Here is a 19855-nt window from a genome sequence, read left to right as displayed (position 1 = left end):
CAGCCTTCTTCACAGTCCAACTCTCACATCCATACATGACCACTGGAAAAACCATAGCCTTGACTAGACAGACCTTTGTTGGCAAAGTAATGTCTCTGCTTTTCAATATGCTATCTAGGTTGGTCATGACTTTCCTTCCAAGGAGTAAGCGTCTTTTAATTTCATGGCTGCAGTCACCATCTGCAGTGATTTTGGAGCCCCCAAAAATAAAGTCTGACACTGTTTTCACTGTTTCCCCATCTATTTCCCATGAAGTGATGCACTCAATATGCCAGCAAATTTGTAAAACTCAGCAGTGGCCACAGGACTGGAAAAGGTCAGTTTTCATTCCAATCCCAAAGAAAGGCAATGCCAAAGAATGCTCAAACTACCGCACAATTGCACTCATCTCACATGCTAGTAAAGTAATGCTCAAAATTCTCCAAGCCAGGCTTCAGCAATACGTGAACCGTGAACTTCCTGATGTTTAAGCTGGTTTTAGAAAAGGCAGAGGAACCAGAGATCAAATTGCCAATATCCGCTGGATCATGGAAAAAGCAAGAGAGTTCCAGAAAAACATCTATTTCTGCTTTATTGACTATGCCAAAGCCTTTGACTGTGTGGATCACAATAAACTGTGGAAAATTCTGAAAGAGATGGGAATACCAGACCACCTGACCTGCCTCTTGAGAAACCTGTATGCAGGTCAGGAAACAACAGTTAGAACTGGACATGGAGCAACAGACTGGTTCCAAATAGGAAAAGGAGTACGTCAAGGCTGTATATTATCACCCTGCTTATTTAACTTATATGCAGAGTACATCATGAGAAATGCTGGACTGGAAGAAACACAAGCGGGAATCAAGATTGCCGGGAGAAATATCAATAACGTCAGATATGCAGATGACACCACCTTTATGGCAGAAAGTGAAGAGGAACTAAAAAGCCTTTTGATGAAAGTGAAAGTGGAGAGTGAAAAAGTTGGCTTAAAGCTCAACATTCAGAAAACAAAGATCATGGCATCCGGTCCCATCACTTCATGGAAATAGATGGGGAAACAGTGGAAACAGTGTCAGACTAAGCCAGGACAAGATGCAGTCAGAGGTGCTGGGATAGTGCTAAGAGTGACTGGGTGGAAAGTAAAGACTCTGTAGGAAAAGTAACTGAAATTTATTCTAGTCTTCTTCAATGTCTATGTTTCTTAAAAATACATTATCAAAAAAAAAAAAATACATTATCATGCCTAGCCTACTGAATTTTGCTGACAAAGTCTTTACCTATCTCAGTAAGTCTTACAGTAGATGAAATAAACTGTGAGTAAGAATCCCAACAAAGGCAAAGGTCTTCCAACCTAACAATAAACCTCAACAGAGCCTTGGTTTCTTCACTCATGTACGGCAGAGACCAATCTTACACTAGTTGAACATCAGTGCATCTCAAATTATAGGTCCCAGGCTGGAGCAGATATCTCTATCAAATCAAACCACAGATGACTCAGTATTTCTGCTCTTCTCTATTACTGCTTGCTACCTCCTATTCAAAGGCTTAAAAAAGGGAAACAAGAAATGAAGGAGAGAATCAGGTCCTGTGAACTGGTTATGAAATTAAGTATAGGGTTTAGATGGAGGAACATAGAGACACAAATTCCTGTTGCTGTATGAGCATTTCTTGTGTGGTAAATGTCAGACTTCCTGGAAAAGGGAATGACAACTCACTCCAGTATTCTCACCTGGAGAATTCCATGGACAAAGGAACCTGGTGGGCTACAGTCCATGGGGTCACATACAATCAGACATGACTGAGAGACTAACACACAGTGTCAGACTTAGTGAGGAACCTCTCCACCAGGCTCATTCACTAAACAACTATGCATCTACTGAACTCCTACTACCAGACCCTGGGCTGAGCTCTGGGCACAAAACAGTGAGCAAGAGAGGCGTGACCCCTGCTCTCACAGAGATTATGCTCTACATGCTACTGCTGCTGCTGCTAAGTCACTTCAGTCGTGTCTGACTCTGTGTGACCCCACAGACGGCAGCCCACCAGGCTCCCCCGTCCCTGGGTTTCTCCAGGCAAGAACACTGGAGTGGGTTGCCATTTCCTTCTCCAATGCATGAAAGTGAAAAGGGAAAGTGAAGTCGCTCAGTTGTGTCCGACCCTAAGCGACCCCATGGACTGCAGCCCACCAGGCCCCTCTGTCCATGCGATTTTCCAGGCAAGAGTACTGGAGTGGGGTGCCACTGCCTCGGAGGCAGACAAAAAAACCAACCAACCAACCAACCATAACAACAGCTTGTGATCAGTACTGTGAAAGAAATAAATAGGATGCTCTTAAAGAAAATCAACGAGGAAGATATTAACTGTATTAGCAGACAGAAAAGTGCAAATTAAATTCAATAAGATGTAATTTCATATATACCAGAATGGCAAAAAAATTTAAGTCATATAATGCTGTCAGCCAAGGTGTAGAGAAACAAGAACTTTCATACACTGTTGGTAGGCAGTAACCAAGAACAGCTACTCTGGAGAATAATTTGGTAATTTCGAGCAAAGTTAAGCAATGTGTACCCTACAGCAGTTTTACTTTTAGGTATAATCTAAGGCAATTCTCAAACATACTCAAACACACAAAAAGATATGCAGATATATATATATGTACATATATACATACACACTGCAGCCTTATTTATAACATCAAAAAACTGAAAGCAGTCTATAAACAGTCATGTATAAGGAAATTGAAAATGGAATTATGACATATTCACATAATGAGATAGATAAAAATGAATGAACTAGAACTATAAGCATTAATACACAGAGAAAATCTTGAAAAAACAATGCTGAATAGAAGCACAGAAGGATTTGTATATGACATATGATTTACATATGCAGATTTCTTTAAAAAGCAACATTGCATAGACTGCATATGTTTATATACATATATTTAAAGTGCAAAAACTTGGAGAAGGAACATACATTAACTTTAGACTTGATTCCTTCTGGGCAGTGACCTATTCTGAAAGTGAATTTAAGGAGGCTTTGACCTCTGTCATGTCTTACTTCTGGAGAAAGAGTAAAGAGAGAGGGAGAAGCCAGCCTCTGCCAGAGGAGTGACACGACAGGAGAATCCAAACTGAAGAGAATGGGCAACAACCAGTCATCCAACAATCTAGTTGCTGCAGCCTTCTTTCTGTCATATCCAAGCCTTTAGTACAGTCTTGCTTAAGTATTCCAGCTTGGTCTCAGCTATGTTGAGAAATGAGTAAAAAACAATTTATACTTTGGCCCTGGGGGTTAGCAGGACCTCCCAAGATCTGATAATTAATGGGGATAGTGTGTGCAGGAAAGGCGGGAGGTGGGTGTGGAGTGAAGGGGTGGGGGATAGCAAGCTGTCAGGGAAGTTCAGATGATACGAAAAGGGAGCTATAACAGATGGGGCAAAACAGGACATATTAAAAGCAGACAAGGCAATAGGGCAAAGTAATTAGTCTTGTCACCATTTCATAATCTGGATGAAATTCAGAGTTAAAGTTGACTCGCAAAATTTCAACTTTTGAGGGAGATCTCAGCCCCTATCTCCTGGGCTCTATCTGTCAATCTTGTTGCCCCACTGGAGCAACCCTTGGTTACCAGTATCTCATAGGGTTACTCTTCATTTTCAAAGAAATATGGAAAGAAAGGAGACACTCACCTCCATGTGGACCCGTAAATATATCCTTTGTGACCTTCTGTGGGAATGGCTTGAACAAGTCTCTGCCTGGAGCTAAGTGTGCAGAGACTCTGGCTGTGGAGCTGATTCGATGGCCAGGCAGGGGTGGTGCTGTGCCACCTTTCCACTTTAGTCAACTATCACCCGGTGCACAGGCTGTTTCTCTAGTGACCCCGCCACTCGCCCCAGCATTCTAGAGGGTGTGACTGCACAATAGAGTGCCTAGTAGGCTCTGGTCATAGATCTTCCCAGCACTCTGATTTCTTACCACCTCCAAGGCTATGCACCTCTTAAGTATGATCCCTTACTCTCCAGGCTTATAAAACAGCCTGAGATAATACTGGTCCCCAACACACTTCTCCATCCTGGGCTGCCTCTCCCTCTTAATCAAAGATGTAGATAGATTATCTTTTTAAGACTTTAATAAGAGTTTAGGTTATTACCATTAATTGATAATAACCAATATTCACCTATTTTTCTAAGTCCTTTTCCTTCAGCTCAATGTGCTATCACCAGTTATACAATCTGACGTGTTACACCTCTCTGAGAATTTAAATTTTGACCACATCATGCCTGTTAGTGCTGCTGCTTCTCCCTGGCCAGTCTGAAACAGTTTAGGCAAACTTGTAGGACAACATACTTCTAGAAATATCAACATTCATATTAGTATGAATTTTATTCTGTTTCTAATAAGCAGACCTCTCTACGATCCCTGGGTGTAGTTTTTGTTATTTATTACAAAGGAAATTTTAATATAATACCCCATTACCTTATCCTGGATAGTGGTATAAAGTTCATTTGCATGACTTCATTTAATCCCATAGTAAAAGAATCTGTCTCCACAATTATTCAGCCTTCTGCCTACAAGTAAATGACATTTTCCTTTTTAAAGTTCTGTAATATGTTTTCCCTAATTTCAGCCTCAGTTCTCTCCCCTTTTACCTCTCACATCCTTCAGCCTAGTTAACTCAACATTCTTTCAGACGTCTACTTTTATTTTCCAGCTACCCACACTCTCAGAACTCTCACAAATCATGCTCTTCATTTGAAAGCTCTTTTTGCAATATGTCAAGATAAAATCTGTCTTTTCCTATCTTTTTCAAAGCCAAATCCAATATCTTCTTCAAACAGCCTTGGTAAACAATGAGGAAAAAGAGACTGAATGACTAACCTACATGCAATATAGCCCAGAACACCTTCAGAATATGGACTGTCTAGTCCAGACAGGAAGAGGAACAGATTTGGCCAATTCAAACACCCCAATCTTTGGCCACGGTAGCAGTCCAAGTTTGAGAGTGTGACCCCCACACACATGACCCATGCCGAACCAACAAGACTCCTCCCCTGGCCTTTTCTATCAAGTTATAGGTAAAGATATTCTCTCAGCAGTGAGGCTGCTAAGCTGAAAGGACATGAATTTGGGGCTTTGGTAGCCATCAGGCCCATGCTGTGACACAGCTTGTCAGAGAAATAGTGACAGGGAAAGGGAACTGAGATTGGGGGTGGTGATACAAAGGCCTTAGAATCTATAAGGTTCTTTTTTCTCTGCAAATGAAAATAAAGTCAACTATATTCTTAGAACTTAATAATCAATTTCTCCTTTACCCGTCCCCCCCGCCCCCAAACCAGCAAAATCAAACCAACACAGCAGTAATTAACACAACATTGTAAATAAACTATACTTCAATTAAAAAAAAACCAAACCAAAAGGGGGCAGGTGTGCATCGTGAGGGGAGGACCTGTGAACAGAGGCCATCAGAAAGGAAAGGCACAAAGCGGAAGCATGGGTGGGTCAGCAACAATCCTAGTTTTCCAGGGAGTGGGTGAGTAAATAATGGGAAACAGTGGGACAGAGGCTGAAAGGGGGACTGGGGCCACATTCACGTCCTTTAAGGCAAGGGGAGGAGCATGGAACTGGTCAAGCTCCCTAACAGACTATAGCAGGTGGCCGAACCCCAGTTCTTTCCAAATACTTCTTTTCTGCGGAAGCAACTTCCAGTTATTTACTTCACTTAATTCTTATTTTGTAATAGTGCCCATTTACCAAGTGATGTGCGAGAGTTTAAAGCTGTTTAAATCCCTTTAGAAGAGGCAGTCACATATATACATCCTTACAGTAGGGTTCTATAAGTCAGTCCTCCAAAGAACTACTGCCATTAAACAGCCAGCATGAAACCACCCAGCCCTCAGCCAGGTCTGGAATTCTTATCCTAGGAATAGGAACTCCACTCTTATGAGTGCACTCCATTATCAGCATCTTCTACAGGAATATATATCCTGGAAGATAGCAGCTTTTCACTCTCCATTAATATTTATTGAGTGCCCCTCTGATGGAAGTGGAAGGCAAACTGACAAGATATGCCAAGAGCCTTAAATGTGTTCATTCCAAGATCCATTTAAAGAAATAATCCAACGTGTATACAAAATTTATGCAGAAAATGTTCAATGAACTGAACAAATTATAATAACTGAACATACTATAAGGAATCTAATTTCCAAAAATAATGGAATAGTTAAGTCATGGGATAGCTATACGAGGATATAACAGTCAGCCATCAGAGTTTTTTTTTTCTTTTTGGCTGTGCCATGTGGCTTGCAGGAACTTAGTTCCCTGACCAGGGATTAAACACAGGCCCACGTAATGAAAGTGCCATGTCCTAACCACTGGACTGCCAGGGAATTCCCCATTAAAGACTGTTTTTATGAGAGTTTAAAAATGGAAATGGGATTGTGTTCTAATATTAAGTCAGAAAAGGAAATATATAACTGTACATCCAGTATGACCAATCAAATAAACTTTAAAATTAAAAAAAACTATACACACACAAACATAGCTCAAACTAAACAGCAACATGGCTGTCCCTGGGCTCTAGGCTTCTGAGCTTTTCTCTGCTACTTCTTAACTCTCTGTGCTCTCCAACTCTTCAACTATGAGCATGTACTCTTTTGATAACCAGAATACAAAAGTGAAAACTGGGAAGAAATATAATAAAATACAGCTATCTCTAGGTAACAGGATTATAGGTACCCTTTAGTTTTACACTTTTCTGAATTTTCCAAATTTGATTATACACAAGAATTGTTTTTAAACATACAGCATGTTTACTCATGTGATATGCACACATTACACTACACATGAAGTTTTAGAAATATGTGAGAAATAATGATGATGATATTTATACAAACATAGTGATTACAACTTCATAATAAGTGTGTGTGAAGGTGTGGAAATGTCCATGGAGAGAGTTGTTTAAAAATGAAAAACAGTTTTGTGTACTTTTTTGTAAAATTAAACATTGATTCCCCCCGCAACATTTTATCATGAGAACTTTCAACCATACACCTAAGCTGAAAGAATTTACAGTGAACATCTGTATACCCACAACCTGGATTCTACCATTAATATTTTACTATACTCAATTATCACACATCTATCCAGCCTTATATCCATCTTACTAATCCCTTTTGTAAAGTTGAGGTATAGTTGATTTACAATATTAGTTTCAGGTGTACACCATAGTGATCCAAAATTCTTATAGATTATATTCCATTTAAAATTTTTATAAAATACTGGCTATATTTTCTGTGCTCTCTAGTATATCCTCGTAGCTTATTTATCTTATATATAGTAAAATACATAAATCTGTGCCTCTTGATTTCCTAGTATAATTATTTTTGAAGGCAATATATCACATGCACAAAGAACCTATTGTATTTGTCTTAGTTCTACTTTCAAATTTTTAAACATTCTCACAAGCAGAAGACAATTAAGCAGCACCAAAGTAGATAATTAACAATAAGTCTGTTGATTCACTGTTTCAACTGGAAATAGGTTTTCTCCTTTACAACAATTCCAAGCACTGTTACCGCTAATCACCCCTCCTCTCTTTACTGAGATCTCAATATAACTGCTATTTGCCTCAGGGGAGCTGTATAGTACCTAAGTCACTAGGACAATCAAAGAACCAAAAGAAATGGTACGATTTTAATTATATTTTCAATTAATGGGGGGAGGGGAAGCATGTAGTTGGATTAGTAGAGAAAACAGAGGAAGAAAAGACAGTTCAGATTGAAGTTATGAGCTTAGTTGTGATGCTAAGATAACTTCCTGGAGTATCATCAAATTCAGTAAAGGTTTTTCTAAGGCAAGATAGAGACCAGAGGAACTTGCTTCATCAGCTAGTCCCATGCCACAGTTATGCTAAAGAACAACACCGATGCCAAGGCTGAATGTAGCAATGCTGGCTTTAGATTTGTTCTGCTTTGTCTCCTAAGAATGCCCAGTGGTTTCCAAAAAGCCTTCAGGTATACCGCGCCACTCTACAGATGTCTCACGTCACAGTTTCTACCTCCGAGGCCTCCTACCACCTGTAGCCAAACTCCTGACCCAGACACCCCTAGTCTCCAGAACACCACAGAAGCCTTTACCAAAGAGGTGAGAATGAAGTACATTCATGAGTGCTGAGGAGAAAAAAAGAAGGGCCTCTGACTTTTTCTTCTTTAGAACACAGAGAACCTGTACATTCATAACCACTGACAGTGACATACACTTGCCATCCTTCTATTTGTATCAGAACTGAACTAAAAGTTACATTTAATGAGGCCAGAACACACTGTTATATTAAAGCTTCACCCAAAATACAAAGAATTTTTGTCAGACTATTTTTAAGCCTTAGTATTAAAAAATAGTTGATAATATAACTTCTAAAACTCAATTTCATTTATATCTAAGTATATTTATATGTGAGAAAAATCCTAAAGGATATACACCAAAATATTAACAGTGATGAATAACAAGTGCTTTTTATTTCTTTACTTTTTGGTATTTTTATATCTGTTTTGCCATAAGCGCACAATTTTTTAATATTCTGATTTAGCGGCATGTCCAATTTGATGAAAATAAATGCTTTCACATATTAAAAGTAGGAAAATATAAACTACTTCTGGAATTTTTCACCTTGAATTTTACTATTACCCTCTCTCAAATGAGCTCCTTCTAGGTAAATTATATCAAATATTAAGAGTAATGCAGTTAAATTAGTTCAACCTAGGATCTAAAGCATAACTGAAGTTAGATCAAAAGATCAAATTAAAAACAACTAAACCAAAACTTGACTGCCACCATTTACCAAGAAAATAATATAGCTTCTTGTTTTTGAGTAAGGAGTTTATAACAAATGATTTCCTAACAGCAGCAGGCTGAGTATGTGGTATACATAAAGTATACCGGTCATAATAAGAAGTGTTTAGCACTGGGAGTTAAAAATCTGTAATAATGCTATGAGCCTGCCCCTTCCAAAGTGAGTCTCAGTCTCATCTGTCTTGCCAAGGAAGCTCAGCTTTATACACAGCTCAACTCCCTGCCACCTCTCAGCTCTGGACATTGCTAGGTGAGAAAGAATGGGCGATGGGTTTAGAACAAAGTGAGGTTTTCAACTTCAATTCCACCCATGGCAAGTTATGAAACCTGATTCTTAATTTCCTCATCTCTGATAAAAACCACCTTGTAATATTGCTCCAAGGATTAGAGAAATGTATGTTTAGAATCTATAGTAGGTACCTAATAAATTAATATGATATAACTGGGTTGCCTATGAGACAGATGTTAGCTTCTCCTTTTGATGTTAATGCTAACATGGAGAGATTCCACTGTACTTAACATAGAATGCGTACCTGAAAATAATGATCTGCCTGTGGCTGTGCGAGCTGGCTGAATCCCAGACACAGGGAAGATGCCTTCCCTGCACCCTCCACTCCTACTTAGTACCCTTGGAGTCTCCTTCGTGTTGCCTCTGACAGCCACTTACCACATCTACCCCAAAAGCAGGAGAGTCAGGCTGTATGGGTTTGTAAGGTATCCATTTCCCTGCATTAATTCTTTCTTCCCATTTCTTTCAGGGCCAGCCAACAGATAAAAGTAGGAAGATGGAACTGCTAGTTTACTTTATGGATTTTCAAATTAGCAACAGAGCAACAGGCAAAAAGCAGTCTAAGACGAACTACCATTTAGGAAAATACTAACGAGTCAAGTTGAATTTTGTGTTTCCAGAGATACAGCCAAGAGACATCTGTTTTTTGTATTAAAATCACTAAATCTTTCTTTTAGAACAGGTTTTGTTGTTAGTAAAGTCTCCCCTCCAAATTGACCGCCCCCAACCTTCTCTGCTGTGAGGTGACAACCATATGGCACTCGTGATTACAGTTTCAAATACCAATTTGAGGAAAGGAGATCTTAATTGTAAAAAGACACCACCCAATAACCTACAAAAATAGGGACCTGGCAAGCAATTTTTGAACACAATAGCAAATCATTTTAAATAAACTTGATCCAGTGTTCAAAAGAACACGAAGGAACCGTGACCAGCTATGAAGAGAGATCCACCTCTACAAGACCACCAGCACAGGGAGGAAAGCACTGCAGAGATCCTGTACACAGCCCTCCGTGGTGCTTCTACAGTCCTTACCTGACAGTCAAAGTCCTGGAAGTTTCGTGTACCATTCTGTCAACAGAAGGCAGAAAACACAGTCAGTTTCCCCGCGTGGACTCCCCCATGTGCAGCAAATTCAGTTCACAGTGACAGCAGCGCATGTGCAGCCTCCTGGTTGCCATAAAACTAAAATGGTTCTCATCAACAGGCTTCAGAGGCAACGCACGTCAGTAAAAGGGGAGTCTTTAGTGATGGGGTTACACTTTGGCAGGCTTCCCGTGAAGATGAAGGAAAAGAGTCTGGTTTCCTAGTAAAGCTTGTAACTTGTCTCCCTACCTAAGGAGAGCAGGGAGAGCTTGTGGGAAGAGAGAAAACATGGATCAGAGTCTGAGAATACATTCACAATCCAAACGGGAGGTACCTGGGAGGCAAGGAGCTAGAGGCCAACTCTGACAGGAGCCAGTGTGCTCAGGACAAGGAAGCAAAGAAAGGATGAAGACAAGAACAAAGATACAGATGGGTCAAGAACGAAAGATCTGAAATCTAACAAGGAAGAAAGGCAGTGTCAGTGAAGAAGGGAAACAGATAAAACGCAGTTCCTCATACACTGGTCTATCTTAGGAAACTGCTAACAGGATAAAGGACAAATCACTGAATTGTTTAAAAAGTAGGACATAGTCAAAAGATCCAAGAAGAATTCACAAGCATCTAAGAAGAGACTATATCATAGTAAGGTTGGATTGCCCAAAAAAAAAAAATCAATGGTAATGATTCAGAGGCATTTCTGTAATATTTCAGATGCCAGAGGTGCAAGAGTATGACATAAGAGTATAAAAAGGGTAAATGAGTGATGTCTTTGGGAGAAAAAAAAACCTTCTGACTCATAAAGTAAAAGCTCCTCCCAAGCCTCATTACCCTCATTATTCAGAAACTGTTATATCCATCCACCCTCCAGAAGGCGTGGAGCTATAATGATAATAAGCACCTTATCCAAAGCTGCCCCTTCAGAGAAGATCGAGGTCTCTGATGCCAAGGGAGTACTAAGCAATCCCATCTCTCGTCAAGAAGATCCTCTTAGAAACAGTTCTGTGTCCCACCACTCGCACTGCTGGCAGGACAGAACAGAGATTAAAAGCACAGCCCAGCGCGGTAAAGAAAAAGCAACAACAAAAGCCACCCAAAGAAACAAACTGTCCTCCCCTGAGAGGAACTAGCGGAGGCAGCTGGGATGATGCACAGCACTCTTTAATACGGCAGCTAATAGCCACAGCTGCCAATTTAAACTAAAATTTAAAATTCAGTCTCACTGTCACATTAGCTGCATTTCAGGTGCTCAGCACACACATGTGGCCAGTGGCTACTGTATTACTGGGCCGTGCAGACACAGAACATTTCCTTTGACTGCAGAAACTTCTAGTGGACAGGGCTGATCTAGAGAGCTTTTGAGGGAATAAGATTATGGATGAGCAGCTCTTATCTCTCTACAGGTGGCAGTAAAGTCACAACAGATTACCAATCAGAGAGACTACTGATGACACTGAGAAGAGAAGAGAGTGGTGGAGACAGCTAGTCTGAGGTATTAGTCCCAGAATGAAACCAAGTTCACAAAATAAAGTTTGATGCAGTCACAGCAAGGAGAAACAACTACAATGCCATGCAGATAGCACATTCCCAAGGAATGCTGCCACTGGTAAGAAGGATCAATAGTGTTCCACGGCCCCACTGGCCCCACACAACTGCTGAGAACTCCTTCCGAGAAGTCATTGTACTTAATTTCTAGTTTGACTGTGAGAAGCAGAAGGGAGGGCCGTTCTCATGGACGAGGGTAGATTGTTGTAGTAGGATATAAATGACCAGCCAGTGAGCCCCAGTCCGATTCAACTTGCACCCTCCACCACATTCAGCAGGGGGCCAGGGGTAAGTCAGGTACTTGATGGATATTTACAAAAGGAATAAGCCAATGTAATAAAATTAAATACAAGTTTCTGTTAAGATTTTGGGTCAAAAACAACAGAAAAATTCCACTGCATCCCAGTCATTAAATAAAAATATAGACTACAAAATAGTCGTCAAAGTTTGACCTCAACTACATTAAAATATGCACCAAAAGAGACTAGAAGAAAAATACCTAAACATGAACAATAGCAACTATTTCAGAATAGAAAGATTATGGGCGATTACACTTTTCTTGAAACTTTTCTACAATAAGCATGTACTTCACTTTTTGCAATGAAAAAAAAAAAAGATTTGGTGTGGAATAAAAAATATGTAACTTAGTATTTTGTAAAATATGATTTAAAGATTCATTTAATCTTTTGAGGAATAATCTATAATGATATCAAAACAGACCGTATTAGAGCTTCAATCTTACTGGGCTCCCAGAGATTCCCTTAAGAGATTATTTAGAAAGCTTAGGGAGTATCCCTCCAGTCTGAACTAAAATCTTGGTCCTGGAACACAGACACACAAATTCTGGTGAGCAATTTGAGAAGCAGCTGTCGCCGTATGCATGAATTCCTTTCTTCACTATCTTGTGATCACAGTCAAAAAGCATTTTGTGAGGCTGAAGCGTGAGATGAGCATAAAGGGAAATGCCAAAAAGTAGAAAGATGCAATTCTCTCCTGAAACCAAATGATATTTGTTGAGAACCTAGCAAGAATACGGTTGCACATTCTTTATGCAATGTTCACCTCTCAAAGAAAAGATACTAGTAATCAGAGGAAGACTAACACTTGTTTTCTTGGCTTTTTTTTTTTTAAAGATGTCAGATCCTCTTGGAGTCTGGCTTCAGGCTTCATGAGTGATCAAGCATCTTGGAGAAAGGATATGACTGGGTCAGTCTGACCGTGTTTGGTGCCCAGACTTTCTGAGCCAAGATCATTAGCTGGTCCCAAATGATCTGAGTGTGGTCAACCAAAGCCAAATTCTCTGAACTCATTAAAAATTCAATACTGCTCACTAGATAGATTCTGGAAGGGGAAAGACCCCTGGGACACTTCCCTGGGGATTTATTTGTCTCTGATATTTGTAGCGCAGGGTTCCACTCCAACAAAACTTTCAGAAGTTTCAGGCTCTGGGTGCTTTCTTTTTATTTTCTGTCCCATTTGAATATAGCATTAATTCCATGTTCAGAGAGATTTTTGCACTAAGCAGACTTAAGCTGCAGAAAGGGATTCAAGATAATAAATGAAAACAATAGAATAATGTAGGGGAAGAGGAAAAAAAAGGAAAAATCAAGGAAAAAGAGAAATCATAACTGAAAGTTGCAGTCAAGGTAGAAGCCAGCTAAGGGGCATGTTTCTTGGTGGAGACTCTAGGCCAAGTGAAGAAGGTAAATGAAGGAGCTCAAGAAAGTAAATTTTAAAAAAGTAATTCTCAGTTCAAGCCTGGAGAATAGGCAAAAAACAACTGAGAATCTATCAGTGTATGAAGAGAAGTATGAGAGAAAGGGGGAAGGCAAGGAGAAAAATTTAAAAATCAAGTAACTGCTGGACAGTTATAGAAATATAACTGGACAGAAGAGAAACATAATTTCCCACTATGAGATCTGGTCAAGATCAGCATATAGTTTCAAGAGACAGAAAGCAACAGATAGAACAGAAAGACAGACCTTAGAACCAACTACCAACAGGAGGAGATTTGGGGCAAATCTGTGTGTTTGGTGACCTTGATGTGGGGTGCAGTGTCTGACTCACTACTCTATTCCCAGTTCTGGCACTTAGTAAAGGCAATAAACATCATTCTGGAAGAGATATGAGCATCTCAAAATAGAGATACTCAATCTGAGTAAGATATGAATACCAAAGAGGAAGAGTGACACGCAACTGATGAGCTTGGAACTAAAGGACAGTTGTTAAAACAGGAAAAGTTTTAGAAACAAGCAGATTAAAGACTGTCAAAGAGAACAAAATATGGCATGTCTACTAAAAAAAAAAAAAAAGGACAATAACTCTTACCAACAGAAAGTAGAAACATGGGAAACTGTACAAGAAATGTATTAACAGCACTTCATAAATATTCTTTAATGAAAATATCAACAAGTCTGTGTTGCTGTTGTTTTCAAAGAGACCTTGGAGGGTGTGGGGTTGGGGGGAAGTTCAGGAAGGAGGGGCTCTATGTTTATTTATGGCTGATTCAGGTTGCTGTATGGCAGAAATCGACACATTGTAGAGCAATTATCCTCCAATTAAAAATAAATTAAAGACCAAACAAAACAACCTCTGCCTGTCTCTGCTGCCCTGGAGATGACTAAAATGCTCATCCCTGGGTTCTTCCTGCTCTTCCTCTTATAATATCCTCCCTACCTCCTATATCCAGTCACCAGTAGAGGGTCTACCTCACTTTCTACTGTAACAACCAAAACAAATTAATAACTTATTCCTTCCCCACACTGAATATTTATTCCCCTTCTTGGTAGGTCCTCAGTTCTGCTGAAGCCAACTGTGGTCTCCTATTTATTTTCTCAAGTCTGGTCTTTGGCATCCATAGGCTCAGCAGTATCTGAACTAAGGGTAGGTAAAGGAAGATAGGGAAAATGAAGCACAAATCAGGGAGCCCTCCTGCTTATACAGCTCTGTGAAGGTGGGGGGCAGGGGTTGGAACAACCAGCTAACAAGAGGCTGCAGGTGGTGGGAAGAACCTGGGACCCCTGACCCAGACTGAAGTCAACATCCGTGGGGTCCGGTCCTAGCTTCACCACCTCACTAGACACCAGCAATGGACAAGTCATATAATTTCTCTGAGCCTCATCTGTAAAATGGAGTTAAAAATACCTTTAACTACTTCCTTCACAAGAAGTTAGGAGATTCAAATTAGATAGTACTTGTGAAAATGCTCTGAAAATGGTTAAATGCTATTAAAAAAAATCATTTCATATAATTCTGTCTCAAAAAAAAACCACACACACACAGAAGTGCTGGCAGGTGCTTCTTTTCATCACTGGAGCCAAAACAAGCATGGTAAAATTACCCACTTCTTCACAATTCTGAGCCATAGACAAAATCACAGGCATACTAAAATTAAACGGGAAAAGTACCAACAAATGACAAGAAAAAAGTTAACATAAGTCTCGCTTAAAGCTATTTTGAGAATGCTTCCTTATAGTCAGCTCAGGATAAATTTCTGCATTTCAGGCTGGGTCCAGACTCCCTTTAGCTCCCTGAAACCTGGAAGGGCACAACAATATCTCTAAGAATGTATCTAGGAAGAGAATGGACAGAAAGATGATGTGAAATGATATAAATCTCTAGGTTTCTGCTTACAGAGAGAGGGCAAGCCTCAGAGGTGATGCCAAAACTTCTACAGGGTGAACACAGTGGAAAGGCCTCAGGCTGTGGAGTAGGAAAGGTTTGGGTTTCAGTCCTGGCTTTGCCACTTCCTGACTGGGCAAGCCTTATAGTCAGATTTTCATCTACTAAGTGAGGAAGACTATCTATTTCAAAGGAATGTTCTGAGGATTAAAAGAAAGAAGGTATGTAAAGCACTCAACAAATAACAGCAGGATAGGCTATTAGGCAAAAATAAAACCTCCATGAAAACTAAAAACGTTAAGACTTCCTTTGCTATTCAAGTCTGAAAGCTTATACCCTACCAGCAGTGGTTCTCAGCTGGGGAGACTCTGACCCCGAGGAGACATCTGATATTGTCTGGGGACAAGTTTGGTTGTCATGACTTGAAGATGCTACTGGCATCTAGTGGGTAGAGAGGCCAGGGATGCTGTTAAACACCCTACAATGAATAGGGCAGCCTCCCACAACAAAACATTTAGAGTGCCAAGAGCAAGAAACCCTGTCCTACAGCACGTGCTCTTGGGTACACAATCTGAGTAAGCTGCTTCACCTTTCTCAGCCCTCGTCTCTTCATCAGCAATATGAGAATAAATCGATCTGTGTGTCCTAAATCACCAAGCCTTTGGGAGGATCAAATGAAATAATGGATGAGAAGCACTACCGTCATTACACCCTTCAAAACGTATGCAAAAGCACCCGCTTATTGGGCAAAGGCAGAGCACTGATATACTGGGAAGTGGGGGTGGAATGGGGTAGAAGGCTTTGTTTGAGAATGACACCATCTGAGGAGGGCCTACTGCCAATCTACTTCTATAAAGCTTGGCTGGAGCAGGGGGAATGCTCATGAATAGTGATGGGCTAGGAGCACTTCCCAGGGAGAGAGAGGCATGAGATGGAGTGTGGGAAGTGGGTAGGAACAGCACGGGCACATCAAAGAAGAGCTACCAGATGTTAGGAAGTGAGACAATGCCTGGTATCTTAGACTGCTCAGGCTGCGTGAATGGCTTTTACAACAAAAATTTATCTTCTCACAGTTCTGGAGCCTGGAAGTCCAAGATCAAGGTTCCAGCAGGGTTTTGTTTTAGGTGAGAGCTCCCTTCTTGGCTTGCAGACGGCTGCCATCCATGTTTCCTCATCTGTCCAGGGGTGGAGGTAGAGGGTGTATCTCTCTCTCCCTCTCCCTCACTCTTCTTATAAGGCCATCAATTCTATCAGATTAGGGCTCTACCACATGACCTCATTTAACCTTAGTCACCTCCTTAAAGCCCTTATCTCCAGTATAGTCACATAGGAGGCTAGTGCTTCAACATATGAATTTTAGGGGAGCAGACATAATTCTGTTCATAGCATTCGGGCACACATCAGACACAGCCAGGGAATCACTATAGCCTCAGAGATGAGGACCCAAACATTAATCCAACGCTTTTCTGTGGTTACAGTTGCCAAATCTTTCTTTTCCAGCTGCCTTCTCTATGAGACATCCAGGCAATTAACTCCTGGAGTTCTTCATGTAGCTGCCTCAGGCATCCTGTGGACTTCCAAGGTCAGGAAAGACTCCTCTTCTTACCTGGGCCCCAATCCTCAAATGTCTGAGATCCATCAGGTCATAGGCTTCCAACGCTGGCTAGTCAGAATCACTTTAGGCATGGTTCTCAATTTTTGGATGCTTTTGTAAACGTTCACCCCAGATCAATTCAATCATAATCTCTGGAGGTAAGACCTAGGCATCAGTTATTTTTAAATCTCCCCAAGTAATTGCAATAAGCAGCGAAGGCTGAGGACCACTGATCATAGAGAGGTGTGCGTGCCCTGTCCCCATCCCCTCCGATTCCAATTTAGTTGTTCTAGAGTGGGGACCCAGGAATCTATATTTTTAAACAAGTTCCTAGCTGACTTTGGTGACCACTCAGGTTTAGGATATGTTTCTAGTTCCTGAAGCTAAACTGCCTACCCGCACCTGCCTTGTAACTATTCATTTCTGTGGCTGTATGTAAGCATTACAGATGTAGATTCTACTTCCTTCCTCCTCTTCATGGCCCATCATTTGGGTACAGCCCTTCATATGCACCAAAATTCAGTGCTTAACAGAGAGTTTTCTGAAAACATGAAGGGAAGCAACAAAAGAAACAAAAAAGGGTTTAAAAAGTGTGCAGCTTGCCAAGGGGGAGAGCAAGAGATCTGGTGAAAGATAAAGGAAGGGGTGGGAATAGGGGTAGAGATGAGGTCACAGGGACAAGAATGGGGTTGAAGGGTTTCAATAGCAAATTAGTGAACACAGTAAGTCAATAGCCCTAGAAGCTGTAGGTGAAGGGCCCTGCCTTGGGCAAAAAAAGATTAACAAGCAACAGCATCTTCTGGTATAGCCCCCGTTGGCATCCTGACCCTACCCAACTTTACCCTTTCCATCAATACTTCCCCAGGAAAGGATGCCATGAGCTCATCCACACCAAGCTAGAAGAGTAATTTAATAGGGGACAATGACAATACATCAAAAGAACAGGGCCTAAAAGAAGGAATTTCACACACTTACTGAATGGAGAGGGAGAAGAGAGAAGATAAACCTTTCTTAGCTTTTTGGTAACTCTTATCATCACAGCACTCTTTACCTGCTGAATCCTGGTGACTATTAACTTTGACGTTCACTGTGTGTTCTCTGACATGAACAGAAAGATGAGGTATTATCACCAACATCCAGGCACCCCTGATGAAAACCTCAACGCAGACAGAGAGGTCACATCACAGACAAGCCTTACGGAGAGCACTGCAACCTGTGTGCATTACCAGCCATGGATGCTAAGTTTTCCTTATAGAAACTGAAAGTCACGATTCCTGGATTCTAAATCAAACCCCACTCATACTTTCCACTTAACATCTCTATCTGTAGAATAGGACATGTCAAGGATAATTTGTCTGAATTTGGCTGGTGGAAACAAAAGTAGGAAGAAAGAGAGGCAAGACATCAAGAAGGTTAAGAAATATATTTTTTAAAGTTTTCTCCCCACAGAAAGTCAAGATAAATATGTTTTTAGTTACTATTCAGATAATACAGAAAACAAACTAACCACAGAAGAAAGGACTTACATATATTTTAGTGACAACAGCAGTCTTTACCTTATCATTTAGAAGTGGTTTGATCTCTGTGAGTTGAACATCCTGAAGTTCATCCATGAGGCCAGATGAATAGAGGATTCTCAAGAATAAATCAGTAACTCTGAAACAGAAGTGGAGAAAAAGGCTTAAAACTAGGAGTTGGAAACATAATGGTCACACTACATCCATTCATTCAAATATTAAGAGCTTAGCGTGTGTCAGGCACTGCTCAGGGTGCTGAAGACACAGTAAACTAGATACTTACGGCAAACAGACTCTAACGTGGCCTCTGTGATCTCTGTACCTCTTGGCATACACACCCAAGCATAACCCCCCAACACACTTATCTGGTTAGGGTTAGGCTTGCTTCTAACCATTAGAATATGGCAAAAGTGATGGAAAGTACCTGAGTATCTGCATATGATTACATTACATGATATTTTAACATCTGTCTTGCAAAGAGACAGAGTTCCCCTGATAGCTTTAAAGAAGCAGGTTGTAAATGTGTTGTCCTCCTCTGAAAAAAAAAAAAAGCAGCAAGTTGGCATGCTGTAAGACAGCCATGTGGCATGAAACAGCCTGCAGCCAAAACAGCAAGAAACTGGGACCTTCAGTCCAACCATGTGCAAGGAACTGAAGGCTGTCAACAACCACGTGGGCCTGGAAGTGGATCCTTCCCCAGCTGCACCTTGCCCTGACCAGCACCTTGACTACAGCCTTGCAGAGGAGCCAGTCAACCCACGCTGGAGTCCCAACTCCCTGAAACTGAGATAACAAATGTGTGTTATAAACTACGAAGTGTGCAGTAATATTTTTATGTAGCAACAGATAATTAATACAATAGTCTTTGCCCACATGGAGAATTCATTTCAGTTACTGGAGATGTATAAGTAAGAGAACAACATGCTCGGGGCTACAATTTAGAAAGCAACAGTTTAGAAGGTGGATTAAGGGACAATAAAAAGTGAAGGTTAATGCTGTAGCCTAACATAAACAGAGAGATGAACCGAGGCTACACTCACTAGCCTTCATTTGGGGAATCACAACAGTAGACGCAGAGTATGGTAGGCAGCCTCCACAAAGGCCTCCAATGAGCCTGCTCCCCAGTTCCTGACCCCAGACCATGAGACATAATAAATAACTTTGTTTTGGAGTGATTAGTTACATAGTGAGAAATAACTAAGACCGAAAAGGAGAAGTTAGGGAAAGGTGTGGAGTAGAGAGGCACAGATTCCATCCTACTGTACAGGAAGCCATGGGGAGAGATTACAAATACTGGATACAAGTGGTTCCCATCCAGACTTCAAAGGTCTAGGCTTCATCTCTTCTGCCTTGGCCTTGCAGGAAAAATGCTAATTCA

The 19855-nt window shown here is 40.8% G+C and overlaps 1 protein-coding gene across 6 annotated transcripts in view; it reads right to left on the bottom strand.

Annotated features, from left to right (window-relative positions):
* NDRG3 (NDRG family member 3) overlaps positions 1 to 19855 on the bottom strand; it is a 63248-nt gene that overhangs the window by 30240 nt on the left and 13153 nt on the right. For 4 of the 6 annotated variants that reach the window (XM_027558613.1, XM_027558615.1, XM_027558610.1 and 1 more), the window contains exons 2-3: positions 18517 to 18616; positions 10153 to 10188 (exon numbers count right to left, since the gene is read on the bottom strand). In XM_027558613.1, coding sequence (XP_027414414.1) covers positions 10153 to 10188; positions 18517 to 18573 — 93 coding nt within the window. In that variant the 5' untranslated portion in view covers positions 18574 to 18616. The remainder of the gene's footprint in view (positions 1 to 10152; positions 10189 to 18516; positions 18617 to 19855) is intronic. The other 2 variants (XM_027558616.1, XM_027558611.1) reach the window with 1 other exon arrangement.

Source organism: Bos indicus x Bos taurus, chromosome 13 (assembly GCF_003369695.1).
Source record: "Bos indicus x Bos taurus breed Angus x Brahman F1 hybrid chromosome 13, Bos_hybrid_MaternalHap_v2.0, whole genome shotgun sequence".
NCBI classification, from domain to species: Eukaryota; Metazoa; Chordata; class Mammalia; order Artiodactyla; family Bovidae; genus Bos; species Bos indicus x Bos taurus.
This window is presented reverse-complemented; position numbering and strand designations above follow the sequence as displayed.